At 65.1% G+C, this 22,934-nt stretch overlaps 1 protein-coding gene across 2 annotated transcripts in view; it reads left to right on the plus strand.

Annotated features, from left to right (window-relative positions):
* The window catches only part of LOC129534918 (granulocyte-macrophage colony-stimulating factor receptor subunit alpha-like), a 50,481-nt gene that overhangs the window by 14,943 nt on the left and 12,604 nt on the right, over positions 1-22,934 (plus strand). For both annotated transcript variants that reach the window (XM_088833612.1, XM_088833611.1), the window contains exon 6: positions 22,724-22,908. In XM_088833612.1, coding sequence (XP_088689738.1) covers positions 22,724-22,908 — 185 coding nt within the window. The remainder of the gene's footprint in view (positions 1-22,723; positions 22,909-22,934) is intronic.

The raw sequence follows: 22,934 nt of genomic DNA on the forward strand, positions 1-22,934 counted from the left end.
GGGTCTGATGCTGAGCTGGGAGAGCCGTGGGCCCCATGGAGCAGGGACTCACAGGGTCCTGATGCTGAGCTGGAAGAGCCGAGGGCCCCATGGAGCAGGGACTCAGAGGCTCCTGATGCTGAGCTGGGAGAGCCGTGGGCCCCATGGAGCAGGGACTCAGAGGCTCCTGATGCTGAGCTGGGAGAGCCGTGGGCCCCATGGAGCAGGGACTCAGACGCTCCTGATGCTGAGCTGTGAGAGCCGTGGGCCCCATGGAGCAGGGACTCACAGGGTCTGATGCTGAGCTGGGAGAGCCGTGGGCCCCATGGAGCAGGGACTCAGAGGGTCTGATGCTGAGCTGGGAGAGCCGTGGGCCCCATGGAGCAGGGACTCAGAGGCTCCTGATGCTGAGCTGGGAGAGCCGTGGGCCCCATGGAGCAGGGACTCAGAGGGTCTGATGCTGAGCTGGGAGAGCCGTGGGCCCCATGGAGCAGGGACTCACAGGGTCTGATGCTGAGCTGGGAGAGCCGTGGGCCCCATGGAGCAGGGACTCAGAGGCTCCTGATGCTGGGAGAGCCGTGGGCCCCATGGAGCAGGGACTCAGAGGGTCTGATGCTGAGCTGGGAGAGCCGTGGGCCCCATGGAGCAGGGACTCACAGGGTCTGATGCTGAGCTGGGAGAGCCGTGGGCCCCATGGAGCAGGGACTCACAGGGTCTGATGCTGAGCTGGGAGAGCCGTGGGCCCCATGGAGCAGGGACTCACAGGGTCCTGATGCTGAGCTGGGAGAGCCGTGGGCCCCATGGAGCAGGGACTCACAGGGTCTGATGCTGAGCTGGGAGAGTCGTGGGCTCCATGGAGCAGGGACTCACAGGGTCTGATGCTCAATGGAGGGAGAACCGTGGGCCCCATGGAGCAGGGACTCAGAGGCTCCTGATGCTGAGCTGGGACAGCCGTGGGCCCCATGGAGCAGGGACTCACAGGGTCTGATGCTGAGCTGGGAGAGCCGTGGGCCCCATGGAGCAGGGACTCAGAGGGTGTGATGCTGAGCTGGGAGAGCCGTGGGCCCCATGGAGCAGGGCCTCAGAGGCTCCTGATGCTGAGCTGGGACAGCCGTAGCCCCCATGGAGCAGGGACTCACAGGGTCTGATGCTGAGCTGGGAGAGCCGTGGGCCCCATGGAGCAGGGACTCACAGGGTCTGATGCTGAGCTGGGAGAGCCGTGGGCCCCATGGAGCAGGGACTCAGAGGGTCTGATGCTGAGCTGGGAGAGCCGTGGGCCCCATGGAGCAGGGACTCACAGGGTCTGATGCTGAGCTGGGAGAGCCGTGGGCCCCATGGAGCAGGGACTCAGAGGGTCTGATGCTGAGCTGGGAGAGCCGTGGGCCCCCATGGAGCAGGGACTCAGAGGCTCCTGATGCTGAGCTGGGAGAGCCGTGGGCCCCATGGAGCAGGGACTCAGAGGGTCTGATGCTGAGCTGGGAGAGCCGTGGGCCCCATGGAGCAGGGACTCACAGGGCCTTGATGCTGAGCTGGGAGAGCCGTGGCCCCATGGAGCAGGGACTCACAGGGTCTGATGCTGAGCTGGGAGAGCCGTGGGCCCCATGGAGCAGGGACTCACAGGGTCTGATGCTGAGCTGGGAGAGCCGTGGGCCCCATGGAGCAGGGACTCAGAGGGTCTGATGCTGAGCTGGGAGAGCCGTGGCCCCCATGGAGCAGGGACTCACAGGGTCTGATGCTGAGCTGGGAGAGCCGTGGGCCCCATGGAGCAGGGACTCACAGGGTCCTGATGCTGAGCTGGGAGAGCCGTGGGCCCCATGGAGCAGGGACTCACAGGGTCTGATGCTGAGCTGGGAGAGCCGTGGGCCCCATGGAGCAGGGACTCAGAGGCTCCTGATGCTGGGAGAGCCGTGGGCCCCATGGAGCAGGGACTCAGAGGGTCTGATGCTGAGCTGGGAGAGCCGTGGGCCCCATGGAGCAGGGACTCAGAGGCTCCTGATGCTGAGCTGGGAGAGCCGTGGGCCCCATGGAGCAGGGACTCACAGGGTCCTGATGCTGAGCTGGAAGAGCCGAGGGCCCCATGGAGCAGGGACTCAGAGGCTCCTGATGCTGAGCTGGGAGAGCCGTGGGCCCCATGGAGCAGGGACTCAGAGGCTCCTGATGCTGAGCTGGGAGAGCCGTGGGCCCCATGGAGCAGGGACTCAGACGCTCCTGATGCTGAGCTGTGAGAGCCGTGGGCCCCATGGAGCAGGGACTCACAGGGTCTGATGCTGAGCTGGGAGAGCCGTGGGCCCCATGGAGCAGGGACTCAGAGGGTCTGATGCTGAGCTGGGAGAGCCGTGGGCCCCATGGAGCAGGGACTCAGAGGGTCTGATGCTGAGCTGGGAGAGCCGTGGGCCCCATGGAGCAGGGACTCAGAGGCTCCTGATGCTGAGCTGGGAGAGCCGTGGGCCCCATGGAGCAGGGACTCAGAGGGTCTGATGCTGAGCTGGGAGAGCCGTGGGCCCCATGGAGCAGGGACTCACAGGGTCTGATGCTGAGCTGGGAGAGCCGTGGGCCCCATGGAGCAGGGACTCACAGGGTCTGATGCTGAGATGGGAGAGCCGTGGGCCCCATGGAGCAGGGACTCAGAGGCTCCTGATGCTGAGCTGGGAGAGCCGTGGGCCCCATGGAGCAGGGACTCAGAGGGTCTGATGCTGAGCTGGGAGAGCCGTGGGCCCCATGGAGCAGGGACTCAGAGGGTCTGATGCTGAGCTGGGAGAGCCGTGGGCCCCATGGAGCAGGGACTCACAGGGTCTGATGCTGAGCTGGGAGAGCCGTGGCCCCCATGGAGCAGGGACTCACAGGGTCTGATGCTGAGCTGGGAGAGCCGTGGGCCCCATGGAGCAGGGACTCACAGGGTCTGATGCTGAGCTGGGAGAGCCGTGGGCCCCATGGAGCAGGGACTCACAGGGTCCTGATGCTGAGCTGGGAGAGCCGTGGGCCCCATGGAGCAGGGACTCACAGGGTCTGATGCTGAGCTGGGAGAGCCGTGGGCCCCATGGAGCAGGGACTCAGAGGCTCCTGATGCTGGGAGAGCCGTGGGCCCCATGGAGCAGGGACTCAGAGGGTCTGATGCTGAGCTGGGAGAGCCGTGGGCCCCATGGAGCAGGGACTCAGAGGCTCCTGATGCTGAGCTGGGAGAGCCGTGGGCCCCATGGAGCAGGGACTCACAGGGTCCTGATGCTGAGCTGGAAGAGCCGAGGGCCCCATGGAGCAGGGACTCAGAGGCTCCTGATGCTGAGCTGGGAGAGCCGTGGGCCCCATGGAGCAGGGACTCAGAGGCTCCTGATGCTGAGCTGGGAGAGCCGTGGGCCCCATGGAGCAGGGACTCAGACGCTCCTGATGCTGAGCTGTGAGAGCCGTGGGCCCCATGGAGCAGGGACTCACAGGGTCTGATGCTGAGCTGGGAGAGCCGTGGGCCCCATGGAGCAGGGACTCAGAGGGTCTGATGCTGAGCTGGGAGAGCCGTGGGCCCCATGGAGCAGGGACTCAGAGGGTCTGATGCTGAGCTGGGAGAGCCGTGGGCCCCATGGAGCAGGGACTCAGAGGCTCCTGATGCTGAGCTGGGAGAGCCGTGGGCCCCATGGAGCAGGGACTCAGAGGGTCTGATGCTGAGCTGGGAGAGCCGTGGGCCCCATGGAGCAGGGACTCACAGGGTCTGATGCTGAGCTGGGAGAGCCGTGGGCCCCATGGAGCAGGGACTCACAGGGTCTGATGCTGAGCTGGGAGAGCCGTGGGCCCCATGGAGCAGGGACTCAGAGGGTCTGATGCTGAGCTGGGAGAGCCGTGGGCCCCATGGAGCAGGGACTCACAGGGTCTGATGCTGAGCTGGGAGAGCCGTGGCCCCCATGGAGCAGGGACTCACAGGGTCTGATGCTGAGCTGGGAGAGCCGTGGGCCCCATGGAGCAGGGACTCACAGGGTCTGATGCTGAGCTGGGAGAGCCGTGGGCCCCATGGAGCAGGGACTCACAGGGTCCTGATGCTGAGCTGGGAGAGCCGTGGGCCCCATGGAGCAGGGACTCACAGGGTCTGATGCTGAGCTGGGAGAGCCGTGGGCCCCATGGAGCAGGGACTCAGAGGCTCCTGATGCTGGGAGAGCCGTGGGCCCCATGGAGCAGGGACTCAGAGGGTCTGATGCTGAGCTGGGAGAGCCGTGGGCCCCATGGAGCAGGGACTCAGAGGCTCCTGATGCTGAGCTGGGAGAGCCGTGGGCCCCATGGAGCAGGGACTCACAGGGTCCTGATGCTGAGCTGGAAGAGCCGAGGGCCCCATGGAGCAGGGACTCAGAGGCTCCTGATGCTGAGCTGGAAGAGCCGTGGGCCCCATGGAGCAGGGACTCAGAGGCTCCTGATGCTGAGCTGGGAGAGCCGTGGGCCCCATGGAGCAGGGACTCAGACGCTCCTGATGCTGAGCTGTGAGAGCCGTGGGCCCCATGGAGCAGGGACTCACAGGGTCTGATGCTGAGCTGGGAGAGCCGTGGGCCCCATGGAGCAGGGACTCAGAGGGTCTGATGTTCAATGCAGGGAGAGCCGTGGGCCCCATGGAGCAGGGACTCAGAGGGTCTGATGCTGAGCTGGGAGAGCCGTGGGCCCCATGGAGCAGGGACTCAGAGGCTCCTGATGCTGAGCTGGGAGAGCCGTGGGCCCCATGGAGCAGGGACTCAGAGGGTCTGATGCTGAGCTGGGAGAGCCGTGGGCCCCATGGAGCAGGGACTCACAGGGTCTGATGCTGAGCTGGGAGAGCCGTGGGCCCCATGGAGCAGGGACTCAGAGGGTCTGATGCTGAGCTGGGAGAGCCGTGGGCCCCATGGAGCAGGGATTCACAGGGTCTGATGCTGAGCTGGGAGAGTCGTGGGCCCCATGGAGCAGGGACTCACAGGGTCCTGATGCTGAGCTGGGAGAGCCGTGGGCCCCATGGAGCAGGGACTCAGAGGGTCTGATGCTGAGCTGGGAGAGCCGTGGGCCCCATGGAGCAGGGACTCACAGGGTCTGATGCTGAGCTGGGAGAGCCGTGGGCCCCATGGAGCAGGGACTCAGAGGCTCCTGATGCTGAGCTGGGAGAGCCGTGGGCCCCATGGAGCAGGGACTCAGAGGCTCCTGATGCTGAGCTGGGAGAGGCGTGGGCCCCATGGAGCAGGGACTCAGAGGGTCTGATGCTGAGCTGGGAGAGCCGTGGGCCCCATGGAGCAGGGACTCACAGGGTCTGATGCTGAGCTGGGAGAGTCGTGGGCTCCATGGAGCAGGGACTCACAGGGTCTGATGCTCAATGGAGGGAGAACCGTGGGCCCCATGGAGCAGGGACTCAGAGGCTCCTGATGCTGAGCTGGGACAGCCGTGGGCCCCATGGAGCAGGGACTCACAGGGTCTGATGCTGAGCTGGGAGAGCCGTGGGCCCCATGGAGCAGGGACTCAGAGGGTGTGATGCTGAGCTGGGAGAGCCGTGGGCCCCATGGAGCAGGGCCTCAGAGGCTCCTGATGCTGAGCTGGGACAGCCGTAGCCCCCATGGAGCAGGGACTCACAGGGTCTGATGCTGAGCTGGGAGAGCCGTGGGCCCCATGGAGCAGGGACTCACAGGGTCTGATGCTGAGCTGGGAGAGCCGTGGGCCCCATGGAGCAGGGACTCAGAGGGTCTGATGCTGAGCTGGGAGAGCCGTGGGCCCCATGGAGCAGGGACTCAGAGGCTCCTGATGCTGAGCTGGGAGAGCCGTGGGCCCCCATGGAGCAGGGACTCAGAGGGTCTGATGCTGAGCTGGGAGAGCCGTGGGCCCCATGAAGCAGGGACTCAGAGGCTCCTGATGCTGAGCTGGGAGAGCCGTGGGCCCCATGGAGCAGGGACTCAGAGGGTCTGATGCTGAGCTGGGAGAGCCGTGGGCCCCATGGAGCAGGGACTCACAGGGTCTGATGCTGAGCTGGGAGAGTCGTGGGCTCCATGGAGCAGGGACTCACAGGGTCTGATGCTCAATGGAGGGAGAACCGTGGGCCCCATGGAGCAGGGACTCAGAGGCTCCTGATGCTGAGCTGGGACAGCCGTGGGCCCCATGGAGCAGGGACTCACAGGGTCTGATGCTGAGCTGGGAGAGCCGTGGGCCCCATGGAGCAGGGACTCAGAGGGTCTGATGCTGAGCTGGGAGAGCCGTGGGCCCCATGGAGCAGGGACTCACAGGGTCTGATGCTGAGCTGGGAGAGCCGTGGGCCCCATGGAGCAGGGACTCAGAGGCTCCTGATGCTGAGCTGGGAGAGCCGTGGACCCCATGGAGCAGGGACTCACAGGGTCTGATGCTGAGCTGGGAGAGTCGTGGGCCCCATGGAGCAGGGACTCACAGGGTCTGATGCTGAGCTGGGAGAGCCGTGGGCCCCATGGAGCAGGGACTCAGAGGGTCTGATGCTGAGCTGGGAGAGCCGTGGGCCCCATGGAGCAGGGACTCACAGGGTCTGATGCTGAGCTGGGAGAGCCGAGGGCCCCATGGAGCAGGGACTCAGAGGGTCTGATGCTGAGCTGGGAGAGCCGTGGGCCCCATGGAGCAGGGACTCAGAGGGTCTGATGCTGAGCTGGGAGAGCCGTGGGCCCCATGGAGCAGGGACTCAGAGGGTCTGATGCTGAGCTGGGAGAGCCGTGGGCCCCATGGAGCAGGGACTCACAGGGTATGATGCTGAGCTGGGAGAGCCGTGGGCCCCATGGAGCAGGGACTCACAGGGTATGATGCTGAGCTGGGAGAGCCGTGGGCCCCATGCAACAGGGACTCAGAGGGTCTGATGTTGAGCTGGGAGAGCCATGTGCCCCATGGAGCAGGGACTCACAGGGTCTGATGCTGAGCTGGGAGAGCCGTGGACCCCATGGAGCAGGGACTCAGAGGGTCTGATGTTCAATGCAGGGAGAGCCGTGGGCCCCATGGAGCAGGGACTCAGAGGGTCTGATGCTGAGCTGGGAGAGCCGTGGGCCCCATGGAGCAGGGACTCACAGGGTCTGATGCTGAGCTGGGAGAGCCGTGGGCCCCATGGAGCAGGGACTCAGAGGCTCCTGATGCTGGGAGAGCCGTGGGTCCCATGGAGCAGGGACTCAGAGGGTCTGATGCTGAGCTGGGAGAGCCGTGGGCCCCATGGAGCAGGGACTCACAGGGTCTGATGCTGAGCTGGGAGAGCCGTGGGCCCCATGGAGCAGGGACTCACAGGGTCTGATGCTGAGCTGGGAGAGCCGAGGGCCCCATGGAGCAGGGACTCAGAGGGTCCTGATGCTGAGCTGGGAGAGCCGTGGGCCCCCATGGAGCAGGGACTCACAGGGTCTGATGCTGAGCTGGGAGAGCCGTGGGCCCCATGGAGCAGGGACTCAGAGGGTCTGATGCTGAGCTGGGAGAGCCGTGGGCCCCATGGAGCAGGGACTCAGAGGGTCTGATGCTGAGCTGGGAGAGACATGGGCCCCATGGAGAAGGGACTCACAGCGTCTGATGCTGAGCTGGGAGAGCCGTGGGCCCCATGGAGCAGGGACTCACAGGGTCTGATGCTGAGCTGGGAGAGCCGTGGGCCCCATGGAGCAGGGACTCAGAGGGTCTGATGCTGAGCTGGGAGAGCCGTGGGCCCCATGGAGCAGGGACTCAGAGGCTCCTGATGCTGAGCTGGGAGAGCCGTGGGCCCCATGGAGCAGGGACTCAGAGGGTCTGATGCTGAGCTGGGAGAGCCGTGGGCCCCATGGAGCAGGGACTCACAGGGTATGATGCTGAGCTGGGAGAGCCGTGGGCCCCATGCAACAGGGACTCAGAGGGTCTGATGTTGAGCTGGGAGAGCCATGTGCCCCATGGAGCAGGGACTCACAGGGTCTGATGCTGAGCTGGGAGAGCCGTGGACCCCATGGAGCAGGGACTCAGAGGGTCTGATGTTCAATGCAGGGAGAGCCGTGGGCCCCATGGAGCAGGGACTCAGAGGGTCTGATGCTGAGCTGGGAGAGCCGTGGGCCCCATGGAGCAGGGACTCACAGGGTCTGATGCTGAGCTGGGAGAGCCGTGGGCCCCATGGAGCAGGGACTCAGAGGCTCCTGATGCTGGGAGAGCCGTGGGTCCCATGGAGCAGGGACTCAGAGGGTCTGATGCTGAGCTGGGAGAGCCGTGGGCCCCATGGAGCAGGGACTCAGAGGCTCCTGATGCTGAGCTGGGAGAGCCGTGGGCCCCATGGAGCAGGGACTCACAGGGTCCTGATGCTGAGCTGGAAGAGCCGAGGGCCCCATGGAGCAGGGACTCAGAGGCTCCTGATGCTGAGCTGGGAGAGCCGTGGGCCCCATGGAGCAGGGACTCAGAGGCTCCTGATGCTGAGCTGGGAGAGCCGTGGGCCCCATGGAGCAGGGACTCAGACGCTCCTGATGCTGAGCTGTGAGAGCCGTGGGCCCCATGGAGCAGGGACTCACAGGGTCTGATGCTGAGCTGGGAGAGCCGTGGGCCCCATGGAGCAGGGACTCACAGGGTCTGATGCTGAGCTGGGAGAGCCGTGGGCCCCATGGAGCAGGGACTCAGAGGGTCTGATGTTCAATGCAGGGAGAGCCGTGGGCCCCATGGAGCAGGGACTCAGAGGGTCTGATGCTGAGCTGGGAGAGCCGTGGGCCCCATGGAGCAGGGACTCAGAGGCTCCTGATGCTGAGCTGGGAGAGCCGTGGGCCCCATGGAGCAGGGACTCAGAGGGTCTGATGCTGAGCTGGGAGAGCCGTGGGCCCCATGGAGCAGGGACTCACAGGGTCTGATGCTGAGCTGGGAGAGCCGTGGGCCCCATGGAGCAGGGACTCAGAGGGTCTGATGCTGAGCTGGGAGAGCCGTGGGCCCCATGGAGCAGGGACTCACAGGGTCTGATGCTGAGCTGGGAGAGTCGTGGGCCCCATGGAGCAGGGACTCACAGGGTCTGATGCTGAGCTGGGAGAGCCGTGGGCCCCATGGAGCAGGGACTCAGAGGCTCCTGATGCTGAGCTGGGAGAGCCGTGGGCCCCATGGAGCAGGGACTCAGAGGCTCCTGATGCTGAGCTGGGAGAGGCGTGGGCCCCATGGAGCAGGGACTCAGAGGGTCTGATGCTGAGCTGGGAGAGCCGTGGGCCCCATGGAGCAGGGACTCACAGGGTCTGATGCTGAGCTGGGAGAGCCGTGGGCCCCATGGAGCAGGGACTCAGAGGCTCCTGATGCTGAGCTGGGAGGGCCGTGGGCCACCATGGAGCAGGGACTCACAGGGTCTGATGCTGAGCTGGGAGAGCCGTGGGCCCCATGGAGCAGGGACTCACAGGGTCTGATGCTGAGCTGGGAGAGCCGTGGGCCCCATGGAGCAGGGACTCAGAGGCTCCTGATGCTGAGCTGGGAGGGCCGTGGGCCCCCATGGAGCAGGGACTCACAGGGTCTGATGCTGAGCTGGGAGAGCCGTGGGCCCCATGGAGCAGGGACTCACAGGGTCTGATGCTGAGCTGGGAGAGCCGTGGGCCCCATGGAGCAGGGACTCAGAGGGTCTGATGCTGAGCTGGGAGAGCCGTGGGCCCCATGGACAGGGACTCACAGGGTCTGATGCTGAGCTGGGAGAGATGTGGGCCCCATGGAGCAGGGACTCACAGGGTTCTGATGCTGAGCTGGGAGAGCCGTGGGCCCCATGGAGCAGGGAGTCAGAGGCTCCTGATGCTGAGCTGGGAGGGCCGTGGGCCACCATGGAGCAGGGACTCACAGGGTCTGATGCTGAGCTGGGAGAGCCGTGGGCCCCATGGAGCAGGGACTCACAGGGTCTGATGCTGAGCTGGGAGAGCCGTGGGCCCCATGGAGCAGGGACTCAGAGGCTCCTGATGCTGAGCTGGGAGGGCCGTGGGCCCCATGGAGCAGGGACTCACAGGGTCTGATGCTGAGCTGGGAGAGCCGTGGGCCCCATGGACAGGGACTCACAGGGTCTGACGCTGAGCTGGGAGAGATGTGGGCCCCATGGAGCAGGGACTCACAGGGTCTGATGCTGAGCTGGGAGAGCCGTGGGCCCCATGGAGCAGGGACTCAGAGGGTCTGATGCTGAGCTGGGAGAGCCGTGGGCCCCCATGGAGCAGGGACTCACAGGGTCCTGAGGCTGATGCTGGGGGAGCCGTGGGCCCCGTGGAGCAGGGACTCAGAGGGTCTGATGCTGAGCTGGGAGAGCCGTGGGCCCCATGGAGCAGGGACTCACAGGGTCTGATGCTGAGCTGGGAGAGCCATGGGCCCCCATGGAGGAGGGACTCACAGGGTCTGACGCTGAGCTGGGAGAGCAGTGGGTCCCATGGATCAGGGACTCACAGGGTCTGATGCTGAGCAGGGAGAGCCGAGGGCCCCATGGAGCAGGGACTCAGAGGCTCCTGATGCTGAGCTGGGAGGGCCGTGGCCTCCATGGAGCAGGGACTCACAGGGTCTGATGCTGAGCTGGGAAAGCCGTGGGCCCCATGGAGCAGGGACTCACAGGGTCTGATGCTGAGCTGGGAGAGCCGTGGGCCCCATGGAGCAGGCAGTCACAGGGTCTGATGCTGAGCTGGGAGAGCCGTGGGCCCCCATGGAGCAGGGACTCACAGGGTCTGATGCTGATGTTAGGAGAGCCGAGGGCCCCCATGGAGCAGGGACTCACAGGGTCCTGATGCTGAGCTGGGAGAGCCGTGGGCCCCATGGAGCAGGGACTCAGAGGGTCTGATGCTGAGCTGGGAGAGCCGTGGGCCCCATGGAGCAGGGACTCACAGGGTCTGATGCTGAGCTGGGAGAGCCGTGGGCCCCATGGAGCAGGGACTCACAGGGTCTGATGCTGAGCTGGGTGACCCATGCCCCCAACATGAAGCAGGGACTCACAGGGCCTGATGCTGAGCTGGGAGAGCCGTGGGCCCCCATGGAGCAGGGACTCAGAGGGTCTGATGCTGAGCTGGGAGAGCCGTGGGCCCCATGGAGCAGGGACTCAGAGGCTCCTGATGCTGAGCTGGGAGAGCCGTGGGCCCCATGGAGCAGGGACTCAGAGGCTCCTGATGCTGAGCTGGGAGAGCCGTGGGCCCCATGGAGCAGGGACTCACAGGGTCTGATGCTGAGCTGGGAGAGCCGTGGGCCCCATGGAGCAGGGACTCAGAGGGTCTGATGTTCAATGCAGGGAGAGCCGTGGGCCCCATGGAGCAGGGACTCAGAGGGTCTGATGCTGAGCTGGGAGAGCCGTGGGCCCCATGGAGCAGGGACTCAGAGGCTCCTGATGCTGAGCTGGGAGAGCCGTGGGCCCCATGGAGCAGGGACTCAGAGGGTCTGATGCTGAGCTGGGAGAGCCGTGGGCCCCATGGAGCAGGGACTCACAGGGTCTGATGCTGAGCTGGGAGAGCCGTGGGCCCCATGGAGCAGGGACTCAGAGGGTCTGATGCTGAGCTGGGAGAGCCGTGGGCCCCATGGAGCAGGGATTCACAGGGTCTGATGCTGAGCTGGGAGAGTCGTGGGCCCCATGGAGCAGGGACTCACAGGGTCCTGATGCTGAGCTGGGAGAGCCGTGGGCCCCATGGAGCAGGGACTCAGAGGGTCTGATGCTGAGCTGGGAGAGCCGTGGGCCCCATGGAGCAGGGACTCACAGGGTCTGATGCTGAGCTGGGAGAGCCGTGGGCCCCATGGAGCAGGGACTCAGAGGCTCCTGATGCTGAGCTGGGAGAGCCGTGGGCCCCATGGAGCAGGGACTCAGAGGCTCCTGATGCTGAGCTGGGAGAGGCGTGGGCCCCATGGAGCAGGGACTCAGAGGGTCTGATGCTGAGCTGGGAGAGCCGTGGGCCCCATGGAGCAGGGACTCACAGGGTCTGATGCTGAGCTGGGAGAGTCGTGGGCTCCATGGAGCAGGGACTCACAGGGTCTGATGCTCAATGGAGGGAGAACCGTGGGCCCCATGGAGCAGGGACTCAGAGGCTCCTGATGCTGAGCTGGGACAGCCGTGGGCCCCATGGAGCAGGGACTCACAGGGTCTGATGCTGAGCTGGGAGAGCCGTGGGCCCCATGGAGCAGGGACTCAGAGGGTGTGATGCTGAGCTGGGAGAGCCGTGGGCCCCATGGAGCAGGGCCTCAGAGGCTCCTGATGCTGAGCTGGGACAGCCGTAGCCCCCATGGAGCAGGGACTCACAGGGTCTGATGCTGAGCTGGGAGAGCCGTGGGCCCCATGGAGCAGGGACTCACAGGGTCTGATGCTGAGCTGGGAGAGCCGTGGGCCCCATGGAGCAGGGACTCAGAGGGTCTGATGCTGAGCTGGGAGAGCCGTGGGCCCCATGGAGCAGGGACTCAGAGGCTCCTGATGCTGAGCTGGGAGAGCCGTGGGCCCCCATGGAGCAGGGACTCAGAGGGTCTGATGCTGAGCTGGGAGAGCCGTGGGCCCCATGAAGCAGGGACTCAGAGGCTCCTGATGCTGAGCTGGGAGAGCCGTGGGCCCCATGGAGCAGGGACTCAGAGGGTCTGATGCTGAGCTGGGAGAGCCGTGGGCCCCATGGAGCAGGGACTCACAGGGTCTGATGCTGAGCTGGGAGAGTCGTGGGCTCCATGGAGCAGGGACTCACAGGGTCTGATGCTCAATGGAGGGAGAACCGTGGGCCCCATGGAGCAGGGACTCAGAGGCTCCTGATGCTGAGCTGGGACAGCCGTGGGCCCCATGGAGCAGGGACTCACAGGGTCTGATGCTGAGCTGGGAGAGCCGTGGGCCCCATGGAGCAGGGACTCAGAGGGTCTGATGCTGAGCTGGGAGAGCCGTGGGCCCCATGGAGCAGGGACTCACAGGGTCTGATGCTGAGCTGGGAGAGCCGTGGGCCCCATGGAGCAGGGACTCAGAGGCTCCTGATGCTGAGCTGGGAGAGCCGTGGACCCCATGGAGCAGGGACTCACAGGGTCTGATGCTGAGCTGGGAGAGTCGTGGGCCCCATGGAGCAGGGACTCACAGGGTCTGATGCTGAGCTGGGAGAGCCGTGGGCCCCATGGAGCAGGGACTCAGAGGGTCTGATGCTGAGCTGGGAGAGCCGTGGGCCCCATGGAGCAGGGACTCACAGGGTCTGATGCTGAGCTGGGAGAGCCGAGGGCCCCATGGAGCAGGGACTCAGAGGGTCTGATGCTGAGCTGGGAGAGCCGTGGGCCCCATGGAGCAGGGACTCAGAGGGTCTGATGCTGAGCTGGGAGAGCCGTGGGCCCCATGGAGCAGGGACTCAGAGGGTCTGATGCTGAGCTGGGAGAGCCGTGGGCCCCATGGAGCAGGGACTCACAGGGTATGATGCTGAGCTGGGAGAGCCGTGGGCCCCATGGAGCAGGGACTCACAGGGTATGATGCTGAGCTGGGAGAGCCGTGGGCCCCATGCAACAGGGACTCAGAGGGTCTGATGTTGAGCTGGGAGAGCCATGTGCCCCATGGAGCAGGGACTCACAGGGTCTGATGCTGAGCTGGGAGAGCCGTGGACCCCATGGAGCAGGGACTCAGAGGGTCTGATGTTCAATGCAGGGAGAGCCGTGGGCCCCATGGAGCAGGGACTCAGAGGGTCTGATGCTGAGCTGGGAGAGCCGTGGGCCCCATGGAGCAGGGACTCACAGGGTCTGATGCTGAGCTGGGAGAGCCGTGGGCCCCATGGAGCAGGGACTCAGAGGCTCCTGATGCTGGGAGAGCCGTGGGTCCCATGGAGCAGGGACTCAGAGGGTCTGATGCTGAGCTGGGAGAGCCGTGGGCCCCATGGAGCAGGGACTCACAGGGTCTGATGCTGAGCTGGGAGAGCCGTGGGCCCCATGGAGCAGGGACTCACAGGGTCTGATGCTGAGCTGGGAGAGCCGAGGGCCCCATGGAGCAGGGACTCAGAGGGTCCTGATGCTGAGCTGGGAGAGCCGTGGGCCCCCATGGAGCAGGGACTCACAGGGTCTGATGCTGAGCTGGGAGAGCCGTGGGCCCCATGGAGCAGGGACTCAGAGGGTCTGATGCTGAGCTGGGAGAGCCGTGGGCCCCATGGAGCAGGGACTCAGAGGGTCTGATGCTGAGCTGGGAGAGACATGGGCCCCATGGAGAAGGGACTCACAGCGTCTGATGCTGAGCTGGGAGAGCCGTGGGCCCCATGGAGCAGGGACTCACAGGGTCTGATGCTGAGCTGGGAGAGCCGTGGGCCCCATGGAGCAGGGACTCAGAGGGTCTGATGCTGAGCTGGGAGAGCCGTGGGCCCCATGGAGCAGGGACTCAGAGGCTCCTGATGCTGAGCTGGGAGAGCCGTGGGCCCCATGGAGCAGGGACTCAGAGGGTCTGATGCTGAGCTGGGAGAGCCGTGGGCCCCATGGAGCAGGGACTCACAGGGTATGATGCTGAGCTGGGAGAGCCGTGGGCCCCATGCAACAGGGACTCAGAGGGTCTGATGTTGAGCTGGGAGAGCCATGTGCCCCATGGAGCAGGGACTCACAGGGTCTGATGCTGAGCTGGGAGAGCCGTGGACCCCATGGAGCAGGGACTCAGAGGGTCTGATGTTCAATGCAGGGAGAGCCGTGGGCCCCATGGAGCAGGGACTCAGAGGGTCTGATGCTGAGCTGGGAGAGCCGTGGGCCCCATGGAGCAGGGACTCACAGGGTCTGATGCTGAGCTGGGAGAGCCGTGGGCCCCATGGAGCAGGGACTCAGAGGCTCCTGATGCTGGGAGAGCCGTGGGTCCCATGGAGCAGGGACTCAGAGGGTCTGATGCTGAGCTGGGAGAGCCGTGGGCCCCATGGAGCAGGGACTCAGAGGCTCCTGATGCTGAGCTGGGAGAGCCGTGGGCCCCATGGAGCAGGGACTCACAGGGTCCTGATGCTGAGCTGGAAGAGCCGAGGGCCCCATGGAGCAGGGACTCAGAGGCTCCTGATGCTGAGCTGGGAGAGCCGTGGGCCCCATGGAGCAGGGACTCAGAGGCTCCTGATGCTGAGCTGGGAGAGCCGTGGGCCCCATGGAGCAGGGACTCAGACGCTCCTGATGCTGAGCTGTGAGAGCCGTGGGCCCCATGGAGCAGGGACTCACAGGGTCTGATGCTGAGCTGGGAGAGCCGTGGGCCCCATGGAGCAGGGACTCACAGGGTCTGATGCTGAGCTGGGAGAGCCGTGGGCCCCATGGAGCAGGGACTCAGAGGGTCTGATGTTCAATGCAGGGAGAGCCGTGGGCCCCATGGAGCAGGGACTCAGAGGGTCTGATGCTGAGCTGGGAGAGCCGTGGGCCCCATGGAGCAGGGACTCAGAGGCTCCTGATGCTGAGCTGGGAGAGCCGTGGGCCCCATGGAGCAGGGACTCAGAGGGTCTGATGCTGAGCTGGGAGAGCCGTGGGCCCCATGGAGCAGGGACTCACAGGGTCTGATGCTGAGCTGGGAGAGCCGTGGGCCCCATGGAGCAGGGACTCAGAGGGTCTGATGCTGAGCTGGGAGAGCCGTGGGCCCCATGGAGCAGGGACTCACAGGGTCTGATGCTGAGCTGGGAGAGTCGTGGGCCCCATGGAGCAGGGACTCACAGGGTCTGATGCTGAGCTGGGAGAGCCGTGGGCCCCATGGAGCAGGGACTCAGAGGCTCCTGATGCTGAGCTGGGAGAGCCGTGGGCCCCATGGAGCAGGGACTCAGAGGCTCCTGATGCTGAGCTGGGAGAGGCGTGGGCCCCATGGAGCAGGGACTCAGAGGGTCTGATGCTGAGCTGGGAGAGCCGTGGGCCCCATGGAGCAGGGACTCACAGGGTCTGATGCTGAGCTGGGAGAGCCGTGGGCCCCATGGAGCAGGGACTCAGAGGCTCCTGATGCTGAGCTGGGAGGGCCGTGGGCCACCATGGAGCAGGGACTCACAGGGTCTGATGCTGAGCTGGGAGAGCCGTGGGCCCCATGGAGCAGGGACTCACAGGGTCTGATGCTGAGCTGGGAGAGCCGTGGGCCCCATGGAGCAGGGACTCAGAGGCTCCTGATGCTGAGCTGGGAGGGCCGTGGGCCCCCATGGAGCAGGGACTCACAGGGTCTGATGCTGAGCTGGGAGAGCCGTGGGCCCCATGGAGCAGGGACTCACAGGGTCTGATGCTGAGCTGGGAGAGCCGTGGGCCCCATGGAGCAGGGACTCAGAGGGTCTGATGCTGAGCTGGGAGAGCCGTGGGCCCCATGGACAGGGACTCACAGGGTCTGATGCTGAGCTGGGAGAGATGTGGGCCCCATGGAGCAGGGACTCACAGGGTTCTGATGCTGAGCTGGGAGAGCCGTGGGCCCCATGGAGCAGGGAGTCAGAGGCTCCTGATGCTGAGCTGGGAGGGCCGTGGGCCACCATGGAGCAGGGACTCACAGGGTCTGATGCTGAGCTGGGAGAGCCGTGGGCCCCATGGAGCAGGGACTCACAGGGTCTGATGCTGAGCTGGGAGAGCCGTGGGCCCCATGGAGCAGGGACTCAGAGGCTCCTGATGCTGAGCTGGGAGGGCCGTGGGCCCCATGGAGCAGGGACTCACAGGGTCTGATGCTGAGCTGGGAGAGCCGTGGGCCCCATGGACAGGGACTCACAGGGTCTGACGCTGAGCTGGGAGAGATGTGGGCCCCATGGAGCAGGGACTCACAGGGTCTGATGCTGAGCTGGGAGAGCCGTGGGCCCCATGGAGCAGGGACTCAGAGGGTCTGATGCTGAGCTGGGAGAGCCGTGGGCCCCCATGGAGCAGGGACTCACAGGGTCCTGAGGCTGATGCTGGGGGAGCCGTGGGCCCCGTGGAGCAGGGACTCAGAGGGTCTGATGCTGAGCTGGGAGAGCCGTGGGCCCCATGGAGCAGGGACTCACAGGGTCTGATGCTGAGCTGGGAGAGCCATGGGCCCCCATGGAGGAGGGACTCACAGGGTCTGACGCTGAGCTGGGAGAGCAGTGGGTCCCATGGATCAGGGACTCACAGGGTCTGATGCTGAGCAGGGAGAGCCGAGGGCCCCATGGAGCAGGGACTCAGAGGCTCCTGATGCTGAGCTGGGAGGGCCGTGGCCTCCATGGAGCAGGGACTCACAGGGTCTGATGCTGAGCTGGGAAAGCCGTGGGCCCCATGGAGCAGGGACTCACAGGGTCTGATGCTGAGCTGGGAGAGCCGTGGGCCCCATGGAGCAGGCAGTCACAGGGTCTGATGCTGAGCTGGGAGAGCCGTGGGCCCCCATGGAGCAGGGACTCACAGGGTCTGATGCTGATGTTAGGAGAGCCGAGGGCCCCCATGGAGCAGGGACTCACAGGGTCCTGATGCTGAGCTGGGAGAGCCGTGGGCCCCATGGAGCAGGGACTCAGAGGGTCTGATGCTGAGCTGGGAGAGCCGTGGGCCCCATGGAGCAGGGACTCACAGGGTCTGATGCTGAGCTGGGAGAGCCGTGGGCCCCATGGAGCAGGGACTCACAGGGTCTGATGCTGAGCTGGGTGACCCATGCCCCCAACATGAAGCAGGGACTCACAGGGCCTGATGCTGAGCTGGGAGAGCCGTGGGCCCCCATGGAGCAGGGACTCAGAGGGTCTGATGCTGAGCTGGGAGAGCCGTGGGCCCCATGGAGCAGGGACTCAGAGGCTCCTGATGCTGAGCTGGGAGAGCCGTGGGCCCCATGGAGCAGGGACTCAGAGGCTCCTGATGCTGAGCTGGGAGAGCCGTGGGCCCCATGGAGCAGGGACTCACAGGGTCTGATGCTGAGCTGGGAGGGCCGTGGCCCCCATGGAGCAGGGACTCAGAGGCTCCTGATGCTGAGCTGGGAGAGCCGTGGGCCCCATGGAGCAGGGACTCACAGGGTCTGATGCTGAGCTGGGAGGGCCGTGGCCCCCATGGAGCAGGGACTCAGAGGCTCCTGATGCTGAGCTGGGAGAGCCGTGGGCCCCATCGAGCAGGGACTCACAGGGTCTGATGCTGATACTGGGGGAGCCGTGGGCCCCTTGGAGCAGGGACTCACAGGGTCTGATGCTGATACTGGGGGAGCCGTGGGCCCCATGGAGCAGGGACTCACAGGGTCTGATGCTGAGCTGGGAGAGCTGTGGCCCCCATGGAGCAGGGACTCACAGGGTCTGAGGCTGAGCTGGGAGAGCCGTGGGCCCCATGGAGCAGGGACTCACAGGGTCTGATGCTGAGCTGGGAGAGCCGTGGGCCCCATGGAGCAGGGACTCAGAGGCTCCTGATGCTGAGCTGGGAGAGCCGTGGGCCCCATGGAGCAGGGACTCACAGGGTCTGATGCTGAGCTGGGAGAGCCGAGGGCCCCATGGAGCAGGGACTCAGAGGGTCTGATGCTGAGCTGGGAGAGCCGTGGGCCCCATGGAGCAGGGACTCACAGGGTCTGATGCTGAGCTGGGAGAGCCGAGGGCCCCATGGAGCAGGGACTCAGAGGGTCTGATGCTGAGCTGGGAGAGCCGTGGGCCCCATGGAGCAGGGACTCACAGGGTCTATGCTGAGCTGGGAGAGCCGAGGGCCCCATGGAGCAGGGACTCAGAGGGTCTGATGCTGAGCTGGGAGAGCCGTGGGCCCCCATGGAGCAGGGACTCACAGGGTCTGATGCTGAGCTGGGAGAGCCCGGTGCCCCATGGAGCAGGGACTCACAGGGTCTGATGCTGAGCTGGGAGAGCCGTGGGCCCCATGGAGCAGGGACTCAGAGGCTCCTGATGCTGAGTTGGCAGAGCCGTGGGCCCCATGGAGCAGGGACTCACAGGGTCTGATGCTGAGCTGGGAGAGCCCGGTGCCCCATGGAGCAGGGACTCACAGGGTCTGATGCTGAGCTGGGAGAGCCGTGGGCCCCCATGGAGCAGGGACTCACAGGGTTCCGATGCTCAATGGTGTGAGAGCCGTGGGCCCCCATGGAGCAGGGACTCACAGGGTCTGATGCTGAGCTGGGAGAGCCGTGGGCCGCATGGAGCAGGGACTCACAGGGTCTGATGCTGAGCTGGGAGAGCCGTGGGCCCCCATGGAGCAGGGACTCACAGGGTCTGATGCTGAGCTGGGAGAGCCGTGGGCCCCCATGGAGCAGGGACTCACAGGGTTCCGATGCTCAATGGTGTGAGAGCCGTGGGCCCCCATGGAGCAGGGACTCACAGGGTCTGATGGTGATGCTGGGAGAGCCAAGGGCCCCCATGGAGCAGGGACTCAGAGGGTCTGATGCTGAGCTGGGAGAGCCGTGGGCCGCATGGAGCAGGGACTCACAGGGTCTGATGCTGAGCTGGGAGAGCCGTGGGCCCCCATGGAGCAGGGACTCACAGGGTCTGATGCTGAGCTGGGAGAGCCGTGGGCCCCCATGGAGCAGGGACTCACAGGGTTCCGATGCTCAATGGTGTGAGAGCCGTGGGCCCCCATGGAGCAGGGACTCACAGGGTCTGATGGTGATGCTGGGAGAGCCAAGGGCCCCCATGGAGCAGGGACTCAGAGGGTCTGATGCTGAGCTGGGAGAGCCGTGGGCCCCCATGGAGCAGGGACTCACAGGGTCTGATGCTGAGCTGGGAGAGCCGAGGGCCCCATGGAGCAGGGACTCACGGGGTCTGATGGTGATGCTGGGACAGCCGAGGGCCCCCATGGAGCAGGGACTCACAGGGTCTGATGCTGAGCTGGGAGAGCCGTGGGCCCCATGGAGCAGGGACTCAGAGGGTCTGATGCTGATGCTGTGAGAGCCGAGGGCCCCATGGAGCAGGGACTCACAGGGTCTGATGCTGAGCTGGGAGAGCCGAGGGCCCCATGGAGCAGGGACTCACGGGGTCTGATGGTGATGCTGGGACAGCCGAGGGCCCCCATGGAGCAGGGACTCACAGGGTCTGATGCTGAGCTGGGAGAGCCGTGGGCCCCATGGAGCAGGGACTCAGAGGGTCTGATGCTGATGCTGTGAGAGCCGAGGGCCCCATGGAGCAGGGACTCACAGGGTCTGATGCTGAGCTGGGAGAGCCGTGGGCCCCATGGAGCAGGGACTCACAGGGTCTGATGCTGATGCTGTGAGAGCCGAGGGCCCCATGGAGCAGGGACTCACAGGGTTCCGATGCTCAATGGTGTGAGAGCCGTGGGCCCCCATGGAGCAGGGACTCACAGGGTCTGATGGTGATGCTGGGAGAGCCAAGGGCCCCCATGGAGCAGGGACTCACAGGGTCTGATGCTGAGCTGGGAGAGCCGAGGGCCCCATGGAGCAGGGACTCACAGGGTCTGATGCTGAGCTGGGAGAGCCGTGGGCCCCATGGAGCAGGGACTCACAGGGTCTGATGCTGAGCTGGGAGAGCCGTGGGCCCCATTGGGCAGGGACTCAGAGGGTCTGATGCTGAGCTGGGAGAGCCATGGGCCCCCATGGAGCAGGGACTCAGAGGCTCCTGATGCTGAGCTGGGAGAGCCGTGGGCCCCATGGAGCAGGGACTCACAGGGTCTGATGCTGAGCTGGGAGAGCCGAGGGCCCCCATGGAGCAGGGACTCACAGGGTCTGATGCTGAGCTGGGAGAGCCGTGGGCCCCATGGAGCAGGGACTCACAGGGTCTGATGCTGAGCTGGGAGAGCCGTGGGCCCCCATGGAGCAGGGACTCAGAGGCTCCTGATGCTGAGCTGGGAGAGCCGTGGGCCCCATGGAGCAGGGACTCAGAGAGTCCTGATGCTGAGCTGGGAGAGCCGTGGGCCCCATGGAGCAGGGACTCAGAGGGTCTGATGCTGAGCTGGGAGAGCCGTGGGTCCATGGATCAGGGACTCAGAGGGTCTGATGCTGAGCTGGGAGAGCCGTGGGCCCTTATGGAGCAGGGACTCACAGGGTCTGATGCTGAGCTGGGAGAGCCGAGGGCCCCATGGAGCAGGGACTCACAGGGTCTGATGCTGAGCTGGGAGAGCCGTGGGCCCCATGGAGCAGGGACTCACAGGGTCTGATGCTGAGCTGGGAGAGCCGTGGGCCCCATTGGGCAGGGACTCAGAGGGTCTGATGCTGAGCTGGGAGAGCCATGGGCCCCCATGGAGCAGGGACTCAGAGGCTCCTGATGCTGAGCTGGGAGAGCCGTGGGCCCCATGGAGCAGGGACTCACAGGGTCTGATGCTGAGCTGGGAGAGCCGAGGGCCCCCATGGAGCAGGGACTCACAGGGTCTGATGCTGAGCTGGGAGAGCCGTGGGCCCCATGGAGCAGGGACTCAGAGGGTCTGATGCTGAGCTGGGAGGGCCGTGGGCCCCATGGAGCAGGGACTCACAGGGTCTGATGTTCAATGCAGGGAGAGCCGTGGGCCCCATGGAGCAGGGACTCACAGGGTCTGATGCTGAGCTGGGAGAGCCGTGGGCCCCATGGAGCAGGGACTCACAGGGTCTGATGCTGAGCTGGGAGAGCCGTGGGCCCCATGGAGCAGGGACTCAGAGGCTCCTGATGCTGGGAGAGCCGTGGGCCCCATGGAGCAGGGACTCAGAGGGTCTGATGCTGAGCTGGGAGAGCCGTGGGCCCCATGGAGCAGGGACTCACAGGGTCTGATGCTGAGCTGGGAGAGCCGAGGGCCCCCATGGAGCAGGGACTCACAGGGTCTGATGCTGAGCTGGGAGAGCCGTGGGCCCCATGGAGCAGGGACTCAGAGGGTCTGATGCTGAGCTGGGAGGGCCGTGGGCCCCATGGAGCAGGGACTCACAGGGTCTGATGTTCAATGCAGGGAGAGCCGTGGGCCCCATGGAGCAGGGACTCACAGGGTCTGATGCTGAGCTGGGAGAGCCGTGGGCCCCATGGAGCAGGGACTCACAGGGTCTGATGCTGAGCTGGGAGAGCCGTGGGCCCCATGGAGCAGGGACTCAGAGGCTCCTGATGCTGGGAGAGCCGTGGGCCCCATGGAGCAGGGATTCTCAGGGTCTTGACATTGATGCTGGGGGAGTCGTGGCCCCCATGGAGCAGGGACTCAGAGGGTCTGATGCTGAGCTGGGAGAGCCGAGGGCCCCATGGAGCAGGGACTCACGGGGTCTGATGGTGATGCTGGGACAGCCGAGGGCCCCCATGGAGCAGGGACTCACAGGGTCTGATGCTGAGCTGGGAGAGCCGTGGGCCCCATGGAGCAGGGACTCAGAGGGTCTGATGCTGATGCTGTGAGAGCCGAGGGCCCCATGGAGCAGGGACTCACAGGGTCTGATGCTGAGCTGGGAGAGCCATAGTCATGGTCCGAGGCCTCAGGCAGCTTTCCTCTGCTTCTTTTCGACCCCTCGGTCTGTATCCCTCCCAGGCTCCTCTTTCCAGGGGATTCTCCATGCCAGAATCCTGGAGTGGGTCACCATGCCCTCCTTCCCGGGATCGGATCTAAATGCTGAGCCTGTCCGGTAGTCCAGAAATGTTTCTTCTGAGACTGGAGGACATCGATCTACAGTTTCCAAACATCCAGGGACAAAAACTCCCATCTCCCTTTCTCCTTCACCTGGCTCTAAGTTGTGAATCCCCCCGTGGCTCTGAGACTGACAGGAAATTAGCCATTTTGTATTATTTATTAACAATTGGAGTATAGTTTGAACTGAAGCACAGTAGCTTCAGGTACGCAGCATGCACACACACAGACACGGCGTGTGCATTATATATGTGAGCTTCCCAGGTGAGGCTAGTGGCAAAGAAACCTCAGCCAATGCGGGAGATGTAAGAGATGCGTGTTCAATCTCTGGGTTGGGCAGATCCCCCTGGAGGAGGGCATGGCAACCCACTCCAGTGTTCTTGCCTGGAGAATCCCACGGACAGAGCAGCCTGGCGGGCTACAGTCCAGGGGGTCTCAGAGAGTCACACATGACTGAGCCACTGAACAAGAACAACCCTAGGAGGATATGCACTGCTTAGCTTCTTCTTGACATCTTTGCTGGACATCACAGGCATGGAAACGTCTCCGAGTGCGACCACTACTTCCTTGACTCGGCCGGGACACGCGTGGGCTGCCATTTCGACGAGCTCGGCAAAGGCCACACCACGGACGATTACTTCTTCCTGGTGAACGGAACCAGCACTGAGACGGACATCCAGTTTTTGGACTATCCTAGCGTGAACGGCCCTAGGCTGGGTAAGACGGTCACCTCCCCCACCGCA

This window comes from Moschus berezovskii, chromosome X (assembly GCF_049115385.1).
Source record: "Moschus berezovskii isolate FMDL1 chromosome X, NW_MosBer_1.0, whole genome shotgun sequence".
NCBI lineage: Eukaryota > Metazoa > Chordata > Mammalia > Artiodactyla > Moschidae > Moschus > Moschus berezovskii.